This window comes from Silurus meridionalis, chromosome 13 (genome assembly GCF_014805685.1).
Source record: "Silurus meridionalis isolate SWU-2019-XX chromosome 13, ASM1480568v1, whole genome shotgun sequence".
Classification (NCBI taxonomy): Eukaryota; Metazoa; Chordata; class Actinopteri; order Siluriformes; family Siluridae; genus Silurus; species Silurus meridionalis.
In genome coordinates, this window is record NC_060896.1 from 14,255,071 (window position 1) to 14,270,068 (window position 14,998).

Below are 14,998 nucleotides of genomic sequence, written 5' to 3' on the forward strand. Positions count from 1 at the left end.
TCAAGAAAAGTGTAATCCAGAAGTATCTATATGACTGGAGTACTGCTGTTGTTCTCTAAGAGGTGACTACATCAAGGACAGGGAACAAAACAAACAGTGAAGCTCACTTGTGAATGAATCTAACAAAAATGTAAAAAACATCTAGCAACATATAATAAATGAATAAATAGTGTCTGACTTTGCTCGCCTTCTTTATTGTTGTGTTTCGAAATTTCATTTTTCAAGTTAAATGTTAGTCTGATTTTGCATTTGTCATATTACTGAAATAAATGAAATACACTGAAATTGACTACATTGTGCTAGGGACTTTGTATTAAGTCCTGATTTGTTTTCACAAATGGACAAAAAAAATCCAATCTGACATCAGACTAATTTGAATTTAAGTACACTGCATTTTCGTTGAAAATTTGTTTTTGGTTGGTATGAGTTATTTAATATGACAAATCAATTTGGCCAAACCTGTGTGTGTGTGTGTGTGTGTGTGTGTGTGTGTGTGTGCCGTGAGCTCTGATGTCAGAGCGGGGGGAGGGCATCGCCCCCATAGCGCGCAGCATGAACGCAGCGCGGCAAAGAGGATGTGCGAGCAAGCGGCGCGCTACTGCAGGGACGGAGTCCACAAGCTGCTCCACAAAGACCAAGCCAAACTGCGGGCGCAGGACAGCGGCGAGCAGACCAGCTTCCCAGCGCAGAGCAGCGAGACCGCGACGGCCGCGCAGCCCGGGAACGGCGGCTCACAGCCCGGCGCCATAGACGGGCTTGTGCGCTGGATCGTCACCAAGATGAGCGACAACAAGAGCATCTCGACGCGCGAGTACGGCAAGGAGGAAGCGGCCGTGGCGCAAGAGCAATTCTTCGCCCCCGAGCCGCGCAAAGGCATTTCAGTCATCCTGGACGTAAGCGGCTTTCTGTTCTTTCAGCGAGCTGCGCGAACTGCACTTTATTCCCGCTGATGAGTTGCGAGGGAGGAGCGCACAGGCTCAGCTCACTTGTGCCACTAAATAAACGTGATATGTTCAAAATATTTTTAACAGTAGAGAATATTATAAACTAATCTTATTCCATGATAATTATACTCCTATAGCACTATTACGCGCATTTACATCCTGCTTTTGATTTAGGTGTTTTACATTCTTGAACACACTTAAACTTAGAAAGGGCTGTTTATTAACTGATTAGTTGAAAAGGGGTGTTAGAAAAGGAGGAATTGCTTTAATGTCCAGGGGGTTTCCAGCAGCAGGGCTGGGTTCTTGTGTCCTAAATCCAAAGCGGAATAAAGCAGAACCGCTGGATCAAATAAGCGCGCTCTCACCAATAGTATAAAAAACCCGATGTTGCCAGATTGGTCTGCGACCGGTTTGAATTTGGTTTCCGCATTCACCGTTTGGCACTTTATGTGAGGAGATGGTTGCCGTGTTCTAGGAAACATATTGTGTAATTACAGTTTGTAGTCGTCTGTTGTAAATTGGTTCGCTTTTAAACCGTGCGTAGGGTGGAAACAGTCAGTCCAATCTGGCAACCCTTATAAACAGCATCTGCAAAATGAGATGAATCGAAAGGCAATGTAGCAGCAATACGGTTCTACTGTTACTCAACTACATATGTATAACGTTGATAAACTCGTGTGCTAGTCTGTATTTCTGTATTCATTTGGCATGGCTATAAATAGACTCTGTGTGTATGACAAGCACACCCTACTTGAATAATTGATTTTTTTTCCCCCTTTTATTATTATTACTTTACTGAAACCAGGCATTTAGGATTCATGCATTTCTGCAAGGGCGAGGTCTCAGCATTATTGATTTAGTAGGTCAAAGTGTTGCTTCACTGTGTTCCGTCTGTGGTCAATAATTGCATGTTCTACATAATCATGTCTCAATATACAGATTGCTTTAAGGCTTTTGCAAGTGAAAAGTAGTTCAGTACAAGTCCCAGATAAAAAAAAGACATTCAAATATTTTTAAATGGTGCATACAACTAATCAAACTAAGAAAACTCATTAAAATAAAGACTTAGGGCACAATATTATACCAGAAACCAGACAGACGGGGGAAAAAGGAGAATGAAAAATGGTGCAGGAGCCAGGATGCAGAGTTTGGTATGAAACGGAGAGAGGGAAGGAGAGGGGAGAGAGAAGTGAAAAGCGTTGCTCTGCAGGGACACACATTGAGAAGCACACTTGCTTTCTGGGAATCAATGTCCCTTCTTGCTGGCAGGTGGATTCCATTACTCGTGTGATGCCTGGACAGGTGGCCAGGTTGTGAAGACATGGTTACGGTTAACCGTAACTAAAAGTTAATAGACCATTCTTTTATTAATGGAACACAGAACATCATCGTAATCCTTTATTTAGCAAGCTCAAACATGATTTATTTTTTAAAATAAAATGTATATACGTAAAAGCTACAAAGGGTATTTGAAAGAACAACATTAACACAATGACATCAGATTTTTTTTTTGTGTAACCTATTGTATGCCAAGCTTACACATCAGCAATTAAGCAAGAATGCACCAAAGGTGTCTGAATGTCTAAGTAAGAAAATTACAATATTTAACTAGGGTAAATCTGCAATAAGCACATCACCTTAATATGGTGCTCTATGATAACCTTTTTAAAACTTTTTATGCAATAAATGAAAAGACGTCATCCAAACAGTTGAGTGGAACCCAAGCTTTATATCTGACCATTCAATCATACCCAAGGTAAAACTGCTGACAATGTTGCTCTTTGCATCCACGAGCTCATGTGGCATAATGAATTTTAGTATTTTTATACAGCCACATTATTAGCAGTCTACTGGGGTATTGGTACCATTGAGCCACCTAACAGTTGAGATGGCGTGGTGTCATTTTTGGGCAGGCAATGGTATTATCTTCCTTCCAGTCTTTGGAGAAGCAAGCAGAACTCCTTATGGAGAAATATTCTTGGCTATTAAAGTAATTGAGGGTCAACTCAAACTCAAGTTGAATATTGTACAGCAGTCAGCTACAGATATACCTGCCATAGGCAATCTGAGATGATGAGCATGAGATGATGAAAGAGAACTGTAACTTTAGCTGTTCATTGAAAAATCCAGCCAATTGTGCAGTATTTAGGTGCTATTCACAAACAGATTAAAGCAAAACCTTTTATTTAGTTTGCACTATATTTTTAGTTATATATTAGAGTAAATGGTAAATACTCAGTGCTTACAACACCAGTGTTTTGTAGGGCCATGTTTATTGTAAAGTAATCTGCAATAGCTAAATGTAGATTGATGAGATAAATAGATACATTTTTTGCTAAAACTTTCATCTATCAATTAAGCTTGATTGTGTTGTTTTGTAACTTTTGTTGCACATAATTACGTGTGTTTATTATTATTATTAAGTTTATTTTTATTATTATTATTAGAATTGTTATTATTATTATTATTATTTTTATTATTTTTTTTTTTACAAAACATTGTTAAACACTTGCTCAAGAATAACAGGTATTTTACTGGTTTACAGAAATATAGTAGTAACATCTTTTCACAGTTAGGCTGGATTACAACATCGACAGTTCTATTTCACCTCTCCTAACCCCCAAGAGAGGAGACTTACATTGTGCACATATTTTGTGCACATGTACTTTCTATCCGTTAACTCTACCGTCTCCCTGCTGCAACAACCCACAAATTAGCAGGCCTGTGGCTATATCATGCTTCTCTTGACAGGGCTTTGCTAACAAGCCATACTGCAACACTTGCACGCCATACATCCACATTCTGCAGACCCTGAAAGCCAAAGACACGCATCACTTATGCACTCTCTGAGTTGGCATTGACCATCTTAAGGCGGCCATTAACGCTTCATATATCCCTTGTGTTGACTGTGCAGTGATGCAGACATGGTATGCTGAGGTGGCAGATTAGACCTTGATTTAGAATCTAAATTTGATAAAAGCACTGCAGAATATACTGCTCAATATGTCACTAGAATTCTGTTATAAATCTACACAAAATAGACCATAATCATATCGAACTGCCACACCACAGCCTAGTTCTATGTTCCAACACCCAAGTTCTGTCTGTCTCATGTGATCACTTAACAGGCAGTTATTTCCCCTATCCCCCTTCTATTAAAGTGTTCCCCTAACTCCATGGACAATAGGGCCTGCTGGCAGGAAGTCTTACATAAAAAAAAACAATGCTCATACTCAGGGTCTGTATCAACACTAGTGCTTTAATTTAATTAATTTGTTTCACTGTAGACAGAAGCACAGTAAAATAGGTGGGCCCAGAAGTAAAAATGGTCCAGGATCAGCTTCTGTTAAAGGTGCTAGGCTCATGGACTGCAGTTGCAGAGGGCATTTCAATACCTGCAAAACAGGCTTGATAGGGGTTCAATCTGATGACCTTCTTCATAAACTCCACATCTTTGTGGTCGTGATCACCACAAAGACATGCCTGGCTCCTTCCATTAATGTCTTCATTTATCTAGGGCTTCTTTCTTCTTCTTCTTCATCTTCTTCTTCTTCTTCTTCTTCTGGCTTCTCGCATTAGGGGTCACCACAGCGGATCATCTGTCTCTATACCCCTCTGTCCTCTACATCTGCCTCTTTCAACACAACTTCCTGCATGTCTTCCCTCACCACATCCATAAACCTCCTCCTTGGCCTTCCTCTTTTCCTCCTTCCTGGTGGCTCCATCCTCAGCATTCTCGTACTGATATACCCCTTGTCCCTCCTCTGCACATGTCCAAACCATCTCCCTCATCTTGTCTCCAAAACGTCCTATATGCGCTGTCCCTCTAATAAACTCATGTCTAATCCTGTCTATTCTCGTCACTCCCAATGAAAATCTCAACATCTTCAGCTCTGCTACCTCCAGCTCCACCTCCTGTCTATTACTCAATGACACTGTCTCTAAACTATTCAACATCGCAGGTTTTACCATAGTCCTATAAACTTTCTATCACAAATCACTCCTGCCACTCTTCTCCACCCACTCCACCCTGCCTGTACCTTTTTCCTCTCTTCTCTAACACACTCTAGGGCTTCTTTAAAAGGCAGTAACTCCCAGTTTTCCACATCATGATTAATTTTCACTGGGGATAGTTTTCTGAAATATAAAGCAAACTAGTAAGCTTTGGATGGTTTTACCTTGACTTGGGATGAAGAGTTTGCGCTTTTACCCCCTAAAAAACATGAGATCTTGATGGGGAAAATGGGAGCAGTTTTAAATCTTATTTTTAAAGACCATATATCTCTGTAGCACTGTTCATCTTCAATCATTTAGTTGCTTGGGTTTGCCATTTAAAATAAATGTAAGTGGGGATTGTACACTACCAAAAGTATTACTAGAAGAACTCATATAGAAATTGGCAAAATCTATTAACTGTTGCAGGTTTTTAATTGTCTGTGGTTGAGGCAGTTTTCACTTGTTTTTAATTCTTTTCAACCATATTCATTTGTGTTATAACCTAGGACATTTACTGAGTTCCGAGACCTTCTGAAAACCTTATTTTTCAGCTTAAAACAGCAATTGTGAATAAAGACTCAACATAGAACAGCATTAAGTTGGGCTATGTGTTCAGTGTCTATCCAGGAGTATTGTGGAATGTCATCTATATAAGTTATCAAACAATCATTTAAAAATTCCTCTAGCACCATATTAATGAAGGCTTGGAACACAAAGGGAGGATTTATGTGCCCATAGCATATCACCAGGTATTCATAATGCCTTGGGCCCAGACTGTAGTATGTGTAAAATCTGTGAGATATTCCTTCATGGATTGGGTTTTCAGGGAGCGACAGGGGATACACATACCCTAGGGGGAATTGAAGTCACCAGAAGTTCAATGGAGCCATCCCTTGGTCTGTAAGGAGGCAGCCTGGATACCTTAGCTTTTTTAAATCCTGTGTAAGGATCATCACTTCAGTATGAGTCTCAGTGCACTCTATGTGGGTAGAATGTCAGGAGAGAGATAGACAGTGATTAAAACAGGAAGCACCCCAGGAGATGAGTACCTTCTGTCTTGGACAGACAGCTATAGACAAACTATGACAGTGATACGTTTCCTGCAGCACCAGAATGTAGGGATGTTTTTTCTGAACACGAAGATATCTTCTCAAGTAAAGACATATGTCTACTTTCTACCATAGGTTTTATGTTTATGCGCACCTGGTCATGACGGGTGTCTTTGATTCACCTGGTCATGGCATTGTGTCTTTGTTTTTGCAGTAAAATGCAGTCAAAACATGTTTTTTCTCTTCACCAGGTAGACTGTTGTGAGACACTGACATAGATTTCAACTTGGTTTAAAATGAAGTCAGTTTGGGCCTGTGGGCTTATAAATCATTAAATACATGCAAATAGCAACCCGGAAAAAGTGGTTTATCTCGACCAGATAGCACAGTTTGTCAAAAGATGGCATTGCTACATAATGATCTTTAAGGCTGATTTGTTCCGACTGTTCTCTTTGGTTGAAGAGTGTACAATAAAGATATCTCTGCAGCAGACTTCCTTTTCCTGTTTCAGCATGAACAACATTTCTCTAGCATCTATTCGTGGATGATTTCAAAACTTCTGTTCACTTATAGAGAATTCAGCTGTGCTAGGCTAAATGTAGTGGTTTCCCATGAATGTGCTCAGAAACTCTCATGTCTTATCCACAAAAAATACACATTTTGGTATCACTTTCGGATTAATAGATGTACTTTTGGATGCATAACTATGCAGACACATTGATAAATTGTAGCAGTTACTCACTGATTATTTTTGGTTTGAGTAGCTCTTCCCTAACACTGGCCATCTGTGTTCATAATCAGCCATGAATTGACCTTAGTGCAGGTAACTGAACGGGGCCCTAGAAGATGCAGAATATGGATCCATGTGCACAAGGATTTATTGAGGAGAAAATCAAGCCAGACAGGGTTGATATAACAAGATCAAATATATCAATGAACACATTCAAGGGCAAAACACAAAATAGGAATCATTGAAAGGGCCGGGTTAACCATAGTCATGGTAAATCTAGAGGTCAGTAAACAGTAGACTATTTTTTAAACAGATTGAACAGCAAATTAGAAGTGGCTTAAATTTCAACTAAGGGCACTCTCAGGCAATTGCCTAGTGGCACAGAGTATATTAGAGTTAAATATTAAATAATGAATAATAATGAATATTAAATAATGAATAATCAACATACTAAATTTCTTCTTTAATTTGAGGGTTTACCATTAAATTGGATGATACAATAAGAATACCAGCACTTTTTTATATATGAAGAACAAACTAGACGACAGAAAATCACTCTGCAAAGAAGCATAGAATATTTATTTTCCTTTCAAAGCACACCCACTTATAACAGTTGGCCAGAATTAAAACACCCCCATGAGGTATCTTTATCTGATTCAAAATCAACAACCAAGTGAAATCTTTGCCAGATTAAATACAGAAGGTTTATCACAATATATAATCCATTGGAAAGCCTTATAAACAGGAAGATCAGATTACTTGCTGAAGGCAAAGCTGAAGGTGAGACACCCGAAGAAAAAGCAGGAACTGAAAATAACTGCAGTAAAGACCTGGCAAAATATCACCAGTGAAGAAAGTCAGCATTTGGTGATGTCTATAGGTTCAAGACTTCAGGCAGTAATTCCTGATTAATTTCTTTTTGAGTGGAAATCACCTTGTGTTCGAATACTAATAGGATTAGAAGTATGGCAGGCATGAAACATCAATGACACTAATTAACATTTATTGAACCTACACGTCTAACATATGTATTATGTTTAATTTAAAACGACATTAAATAACAGTTAATATTGAATTCAAGGGCAACCTGAAACACATTACAAGCTTTTTCAGATGAAATGTTTAGGTTTAAGGATTACATTTCTGTTAAATAAAGGTTGATATTTTGTGTTGATCATTGTAAACTCGAACGCTTAAACAAATTTTGTTTTAACTTTCATATTTCTATCAGTTAAGATTAATTAGTGACTGCCCATGAATACATGTTTGAACGTTAAAATATTAATAACATTGATTAGTAAATTGGCTGAATGTACTGTGCCAACCACAGAAAATCTATGAAAATAAGTCTCTAAACTGCCTGTCAGCCTCTCTCTCTCTCTCTCTCTCTCTCTCTCTCTCTCTCTCTCTCTCTCTGTCTATTTCTCTCTCTCTTTCTCTCTCTCTCTGTCTATTTCTCTCCTTTTCATGTGTTTCACATCCCTGATTGGGTGGTCATGATAGAAGTATTCATACTCTATGTTTAAGACGCTATTTTGAAATAATACTTTAACAATTGTGATTAAAGTACAGATGTGAACTATTTAAAACTACAAGAAGAGCCGAGCTGTCAGGCAAATGTTTGAGGAAATACAATCAACATTTTTTCATTTCCTGTAGCTGTGTTAGATCCAACCATTGTACCTTTCAGTAGACAGGCATGTAATTTCTCCAATTTTTACCATTTCTGACTTTCTGACTGGCCATTCTAACAAGGGTATTATAACAGCATTGCTGGAACATATAATGAGAAGTCCTGTATCAAGGCTAGACTTTGGTCTTATTTGAATAATCATGTTCAATGTCTCGATGCCCTGTTGACATTTGTAACTAGTTAAATCTTTTTCTTATTACTAATTTTAAAAAAAGATCAAGTTATTTTTAATAAGATTAGTTTTATGAAGATAACACATGATCCAACTGACATGTTTGTTTTGGAAATAGAGACTTTTTCATCACATATACTACACCCTTCAAAATAATGAGTAATAAGGGCAAAATAATATTTAAAATAAACAAAAAAAAATATTTTTAAATTCTGAATTTACTCAACTAATATTTTGATAGGGCCACTGGTGGATCATTTACATTTTGAGGCTTTTGTGTTTAGTGGCTCAGAAACTGAAATTTCTACAATATCAGCAAAACCCGATGGCCTTTTCTTACAGGTTTAGACTTGACTCTAGTCAAACATACCTTCAATCAACAAAGAAAAATGTAGTTTTTTTGAAAAAGCAAATTAAATCATTTGCAGTCACCATCTGAATTTTCATGAAACCTGTTGTCTGAAATCTAGAGATAAAGCCACATACAACAACCTATGCATAAAGGTTCTCAAACATTTTCCAGATCAGAGAAAATCAGAATATCTTTATTAGTGTCTTTCTATCCTTGCTAAAAGTTTTAGGAATAGACGCAGTGCTCCTTTTCTTTCCAGGTAAGGCATCATGAAATATTTTAATTGTTAAGCAGCAGATCATGGTACTCAATCTATACAATAATTTCACTTCTTAAGATCATTTATTGCAAGCTATTCATTCAATATATTTGTATATATTTTGCTAATAAATCTGAAGGGCATTTTATGCCTTTTACTTTTGGGTTACTGTCCCCCTTTTGCTGTCACATGGATATTGCTCTTCTGAAGTAAAGCTAAAGTAGGTCACCTACATTATTTGACTTAACAGTGTTAGACTGGAGAAATACTTGATTAGTCTAGCCTCCCCATGCTGGCACCCAATTTCATTTACCTTTTAGCAGTCACTTGCACCTCTAGCTTCTGAATGTGTCAGGTCAGTTGCCATAGTACATATCTTGTTGGATGAGTCAGAATGATAGATTCCTTCTTGTGTTGCTTTTATAGCATTTGGTATCCATGCTACAGTTGCTGTCTCCTGTTTCAGCTCTTACCCAATGTGCATAGTTTTCCTAATATTTCCATTATTAAATATCTTACACGAGGTAAAGAGACAGACCATTGAAACCAAAGGTTTTAGGACATTTTTTTAAACCTGTCCTTCTTTTTTGATACTGGCACAAAATGTGATTTAAAACGTCTTCAGTGTCAACAACTTTTTCCTTTGTGGAAAACACTTACTAATGTACCTTGTAATATAAATGTAATATAAAGTTTGTTGTACTGAGCCTGATTGCTGCTTTGTCTTCTGGTGGAGGAAAATGTGTTCACCAGAGAATGAAATGGCAAATGGAGTAAATGTCAGATGTAAATGTCACTTAACGCTTTTTGTAACTGTATTGCTTCTCATTGTGTTGACCAACAATAAGTTATTCTGTAAAGGAATGGTTGGCAGAAATTGTGTCAATTATAACAAAGATTTTTAAAGAATATTAAAAAAGCATTAGGCTACCATTACCATACCTTTGACTCAAATGTTTGTCACTGTTTATAGCTTTTCAATATAGCATCTTTGTATTCCTAAAATATAGCATCTTGTATTTATTGTGTATGCAAGCCTGCACAATGATGCAACACACATCATTTCACATGGACACATAAATTGATTACCCAGTGTGGAATTTCATTTTCTGAAATAACAAATATTCTCTTTACCCATCTGAAGTCTGTCCAGGCAGTACAGTAATTTTATTAACAAATCTCTAACTATCTCTATACCGGTTAACTTCATTTACCCACAGTCCTTGACTTTGTCATTTTATACGCAATATATACAGTAATGATATGTATAAATGATCAAATAGATACCAATTTGAACAATTTGAAATGTTTGTTTCTTTTGACTACAGGAATAATTTAACATGCAATAACAAAGTCTGTTTTTGGTTTCTTTACAGATATTTCGGAGAGCCGATAAGGATGGTGAGTATGTATCTAGTCATAACAAATGTTTCTGAATCAATTTAATTGTTATTCAGAAAGATATGTTACATTAATCCTGTATTTTATAAGTAGACATAAGGAAAGGATGAGTATGAACAATTCTGCTGAGGTGATTGGATGAAGATGAGATACCTAAAAATTTCCCTTTAAACTTATGCTGGGAAGGTTGCCAGTGTATTTTGCTAATAGTCCAGCTAATTACAATGTAATGTTTGAGAAACATACAAGGCAGTGGTAAATTTGAGATGGAATTTTAGTGCTGTTATGCATATGCAATTTTCAGCGCTATAGCATCATGATTAGATTTTGTCTCCTCAGAGAAATATATAATATTCTGTCACTTGTAATTAAAGCTGCAGTTTACATGTTTACATACAGTACACATAAGCTTAAGATATTAATTCCCAGTATTTCACAAATGCATATGACATTTGCAAGTAACTTGTGAATTTACACATCCACAACTGCGATAGAGACAGATTTATTTGAACTTTAATTCACTTTATCAGAATTCCAATGGATCAAAATTGTACTCTTTCTTCAGTCTGGAACATTGCAACTGTTCGGTAATCCAACTATGTGTTTAAGGGTCTACCTTTAAAAACTTTTTTTTATGAAATCCAAGCAACTTAGCTAAGATCTCAAAAACTGTAGTCCTTTGCAATTTTATTGAGATAAAACAAAAAACTTTTGTATTGTATGCAAAAATAAAAATCTTTGGAACACAGAGACAGAACATTTAGGATATTAAGACAATAATTCAACAAAGGAACTGATGAAGGAGTTAGGGGCTTTATGTACCAAAGTATGTAAATCCATAATTGCACTTTCTTGTCACACAAGAAATAAGCCTCTATAAAAGCATTTTATTTTAAGCCAGACTGATATTTTAGATGATGACTAAGGTGAAGACCTAGGTTTTCAGAACAGTGTTCTCTGGCCAGATGAAACAAAAATGAAAACATTTGGCCATAATGATCATTACAGCACAGCAAGGAAAAAGGGGGGCTTTTAATCTCTTCTTTAAAAGTGATATAGTGACCATAAAAAAAACATTATTTTAATTACAGTAAATACATTTAAAATCTTTCGTAACTTATATTTCATAAATCATTACTTTTCACCCATTACATGTAAGCTTTTGGCCCCAACTGTATGCTCTGGTTAGTCTTATACTTTGCTCTTAAAAGTATTAAAAGAATGTATTATATTTGACACACAAACTGTAACAGGTGAAATTTGCTATTACATGTAGTATATCCTCATAATTACACAAAACAAGAGCAAACTCTACTCTCTGCTCTACTCGCCAACCCCTTCGGATTCAATTTACCTGAGAGTTGTAAATATGATTGAAGAGGGTTGTTGTTAAGGTATTGAAGTTAAGGACCCTCGTGACATCAGAATTTTATGCTTGTCTGTAAGGGGCATTTACTCTCAGAACCTCCGATGATCCTACAAAGCAGCAATACATAATTTTCATTTTATTACTACTTTCAAACTAGAGGTTATGAAATTGACTCAGGGATCTGCCTCTTTCTGGGGCTTCTATATTTGTTGCATTACTTTTGCTACAGGTAAGAAGAGAGGCATGACATCTAGAAACAAAAAAAATCACATTTAAATGGAACAAATTACATCTTCATGGTTCTCCTCCTGATTTTATACTTATGATTCAACTTACTGTTGCCCATGTCAAATTCTGCTCGTTTTTCACATTGGTCTTTTGATTTGAATTTTTTTTAGTGTTTAAATGAACAGTCATGGTCTTCCAAGTAAATTGATTGATGGATATTTTTATGCTTATTAAGTTGGAGCCATAATTGCAGATGTACTTGCTACTTAATTTGAGATAAGTCTCATTATGCAAATAGCCCCTTTTATCCTCATGCATATTCCTTGGCCTTTAGATCAACCATCATTATGAGAGACCAACGATAGCAAGTTATAAAATCTGTAAAGCATTCATGGGTAAATACATTTCATGCATTTTCATTATTTTATATTCAGGATTATCATAAGCAAAAATTCCTGGCTTGCTTGACTCACAGCAGTCTAGGTTTTTTTTTTTTATATCAAAGCACACAGACAGACTGTGTTTGATATAAAAAACATAAGCATGAATTTGTTGTTTATTTGTAGGTACAGTATGGGTGTGAAAAATATTCACACCCCTGTCTGTGGTATCTGTGTATAAGAGACAGTTTGCTATTAAAAAAAGCTTCCTCTTAAAAGAAATTGCTATTTGATGTGTGGTACTAGCACACAGTGATGTTTAAACCTCTCCTGAGAGCAACTTGCTGTATGTTTTAATGAGAAGGAAAAGGAAAGAGAGAGGAGGAGATGTGGAGGACGGCAGGTGATGGATGCCAGGCTGTTCTAGACATTTGCTCTAAATCAGAGTAGCGGCGACAAGCTGTACTTTCTTCTAAATTTAATTTGTTCTAAACCTTTTCTTTCTTACACAGAATTATTTTTCCTTATGTTGATCCTTAAGTTGCACCAGCCTTATGGCTATGTGGTCAAGACTCTAAAAAAATTAATCAGGTTTACTTTGTTGCTGTATTTTATTTTAGTTAAATTCCTTTGTAATGGAATATGCAATACAATAATACAATGCTCATGATTAAACCATTATTAGGTCTTCTATATATTCTTTCCAATCCTAACTTGGTATTAGTTTGCAATTCATTGAAAAATTAATCAACTGAGAGCCATGATGCTCATTCAAATTTTTGGATGCACAAAGAAGGAAATTGCACATATATGGTTTATTTTCTCTAATGATGCAACTATTAAAACTGTTCAGACTGCACAAATTCCTGAGTATAGCTGTATGTCTGTAAACAATTTACAGGAGTAAATACATCTCATGTTTTTATATACTTTCATCCTAAACTCCATATGTACAATCAAACCCATTTAAACACCCGAGGACTCATTTAAAGTAATTATGGAGGTCACTTAGCTCCACAGTTTTTTCCTTTGAACCAGTTTGTCAAGCGTTAGCACAGAATCCAGCAGAAATGTGACACCAGTGGCCTTGTGGCATTGACCCAGCATCACACTTATAATAGTTCCCCCTCTTCAGTATTGCACCTTCTTAAATGGAGCTCTTGTGTAGGAGAGGGTTACAGATAATTATAGAGAAGTGGGTGGTAATGGAAGTGTAATTCTTCCCTCTTTGAAATTCTGTTCTTTCCAATGTGAGTTGTCATCCTATCGCATGTGTCCTTTAGTTCTTTATTAATCTTTTAGTCCTTTAAAATGCAGCATAACATCTGGCTTTGTGTGTTTACTTTATTTGTGACTATTACCTAATTATCCTGTTTAAGCTTTTAGATAAATCCTTATTTTGTGCTTGAGGGCTCTCTTACACACACACACACACACACACACACACACACACACACACACACCTTGCGTGTGTGTGTGTGTGTGTGATCTCTGTGTTTTGTATTCACAGGCTTTCACTGGCAACAAATAAGTGTTTACATGCACTTTCAGTGACAAGTAAACAGGTTGAGAATAGCCTTGTTCACAATGTTAATACAACATAGCACCCTTCCTTCATAGCTTATATGTCATTAAGAGTAGTAGAAGATGCCTCGAAAATGAGGCTCTGAATTTGCATATGGAAACATATTTGCAGCACAAGTGGACAACCTTTGGAGGGGCAAGCTAAACATTGGCATGAAACACTGACGTATGATGAAAGACCTGGTGTGTGGTTATGTGTTGTCTTAGCTAAGACTCATTTATTGTTTGTGATGGTTAGAGTCGTAGTTAGGAAAAAAACTTATAAATCCACAAAAAGTGACTCTTGTGCTTTTTATTTTGATTTATTTTGAAGGTGGTACTTATACATCATTTTCTTAACCGAATTGTAAAAAATTATATATAGGTATATGCTGATCTCACGAAAGAGACACCTTTGTCCATTCTCAATAGTCTGTCCTTCTCCTTAATATAATTCTTGAAGGTTTTTGATCGTTCACAGTCTTCCTTGTTAACTCACACACTGACAACGTCTAGGCTTTGCTGTTTTTTTCACAAGCCAATTATACTCAGTCTCAGATTAAATGGCACTTGGGATATGGAGAGTCTTTGTAATAGGACTTGCTGGGCTTGACAAATTCATTCGTAAAATTTAAACATAACTAGCTTTCTGGTATTAACATTTTTTACATAAAAATAAATAAATTATATATATATATATATATATATATATATATATATATATATATATATATATATATGTGTGTGTGTGTGTGTGTGTGTGTGTGGTCATTACTTAAATTATGCAAGAAAATGGTCCTTTAATAAGTAAGTATAGTTATACTTTGTTATGTAGTGTATGTAACACTTACTGTATACACAC

General features: G+C 36.3%; 1 protein-coding gene across 2 annotated transcripts in view; it reads left to right on the forward strand.

Moving 5' to 3' along the window:
• Positions 1 to 527: 527 nt before the first annotated feature.
• necab2 (N-terminal EF-hand calcium binding protein 2) overlaps positions 528 to 14,998 on the forward strand; it is an 80,297-nt gene continuing 65,826 nt past the window's right edge. Inside the window, exons 1-2 of one of the 2 annotated variants that reach the window (XM_046865351.1) lie at positions 528 to 893; positions 10,572 to 10,596. In XM_046865351.1, the coding sequence (XP_046721307.1) occupies positions 576 to 893; positions 10,572 to 10,596 (343 nt within the window). In that variant the 5' untranslated portion in view covers positions 528 to 575. The remainder of the gene's footprint in view (positions 894 to 10,571; positions 10,597 to 14,998) is intronic. The other variant, XM_046865350.1, reaches the window with a different exon arrangement.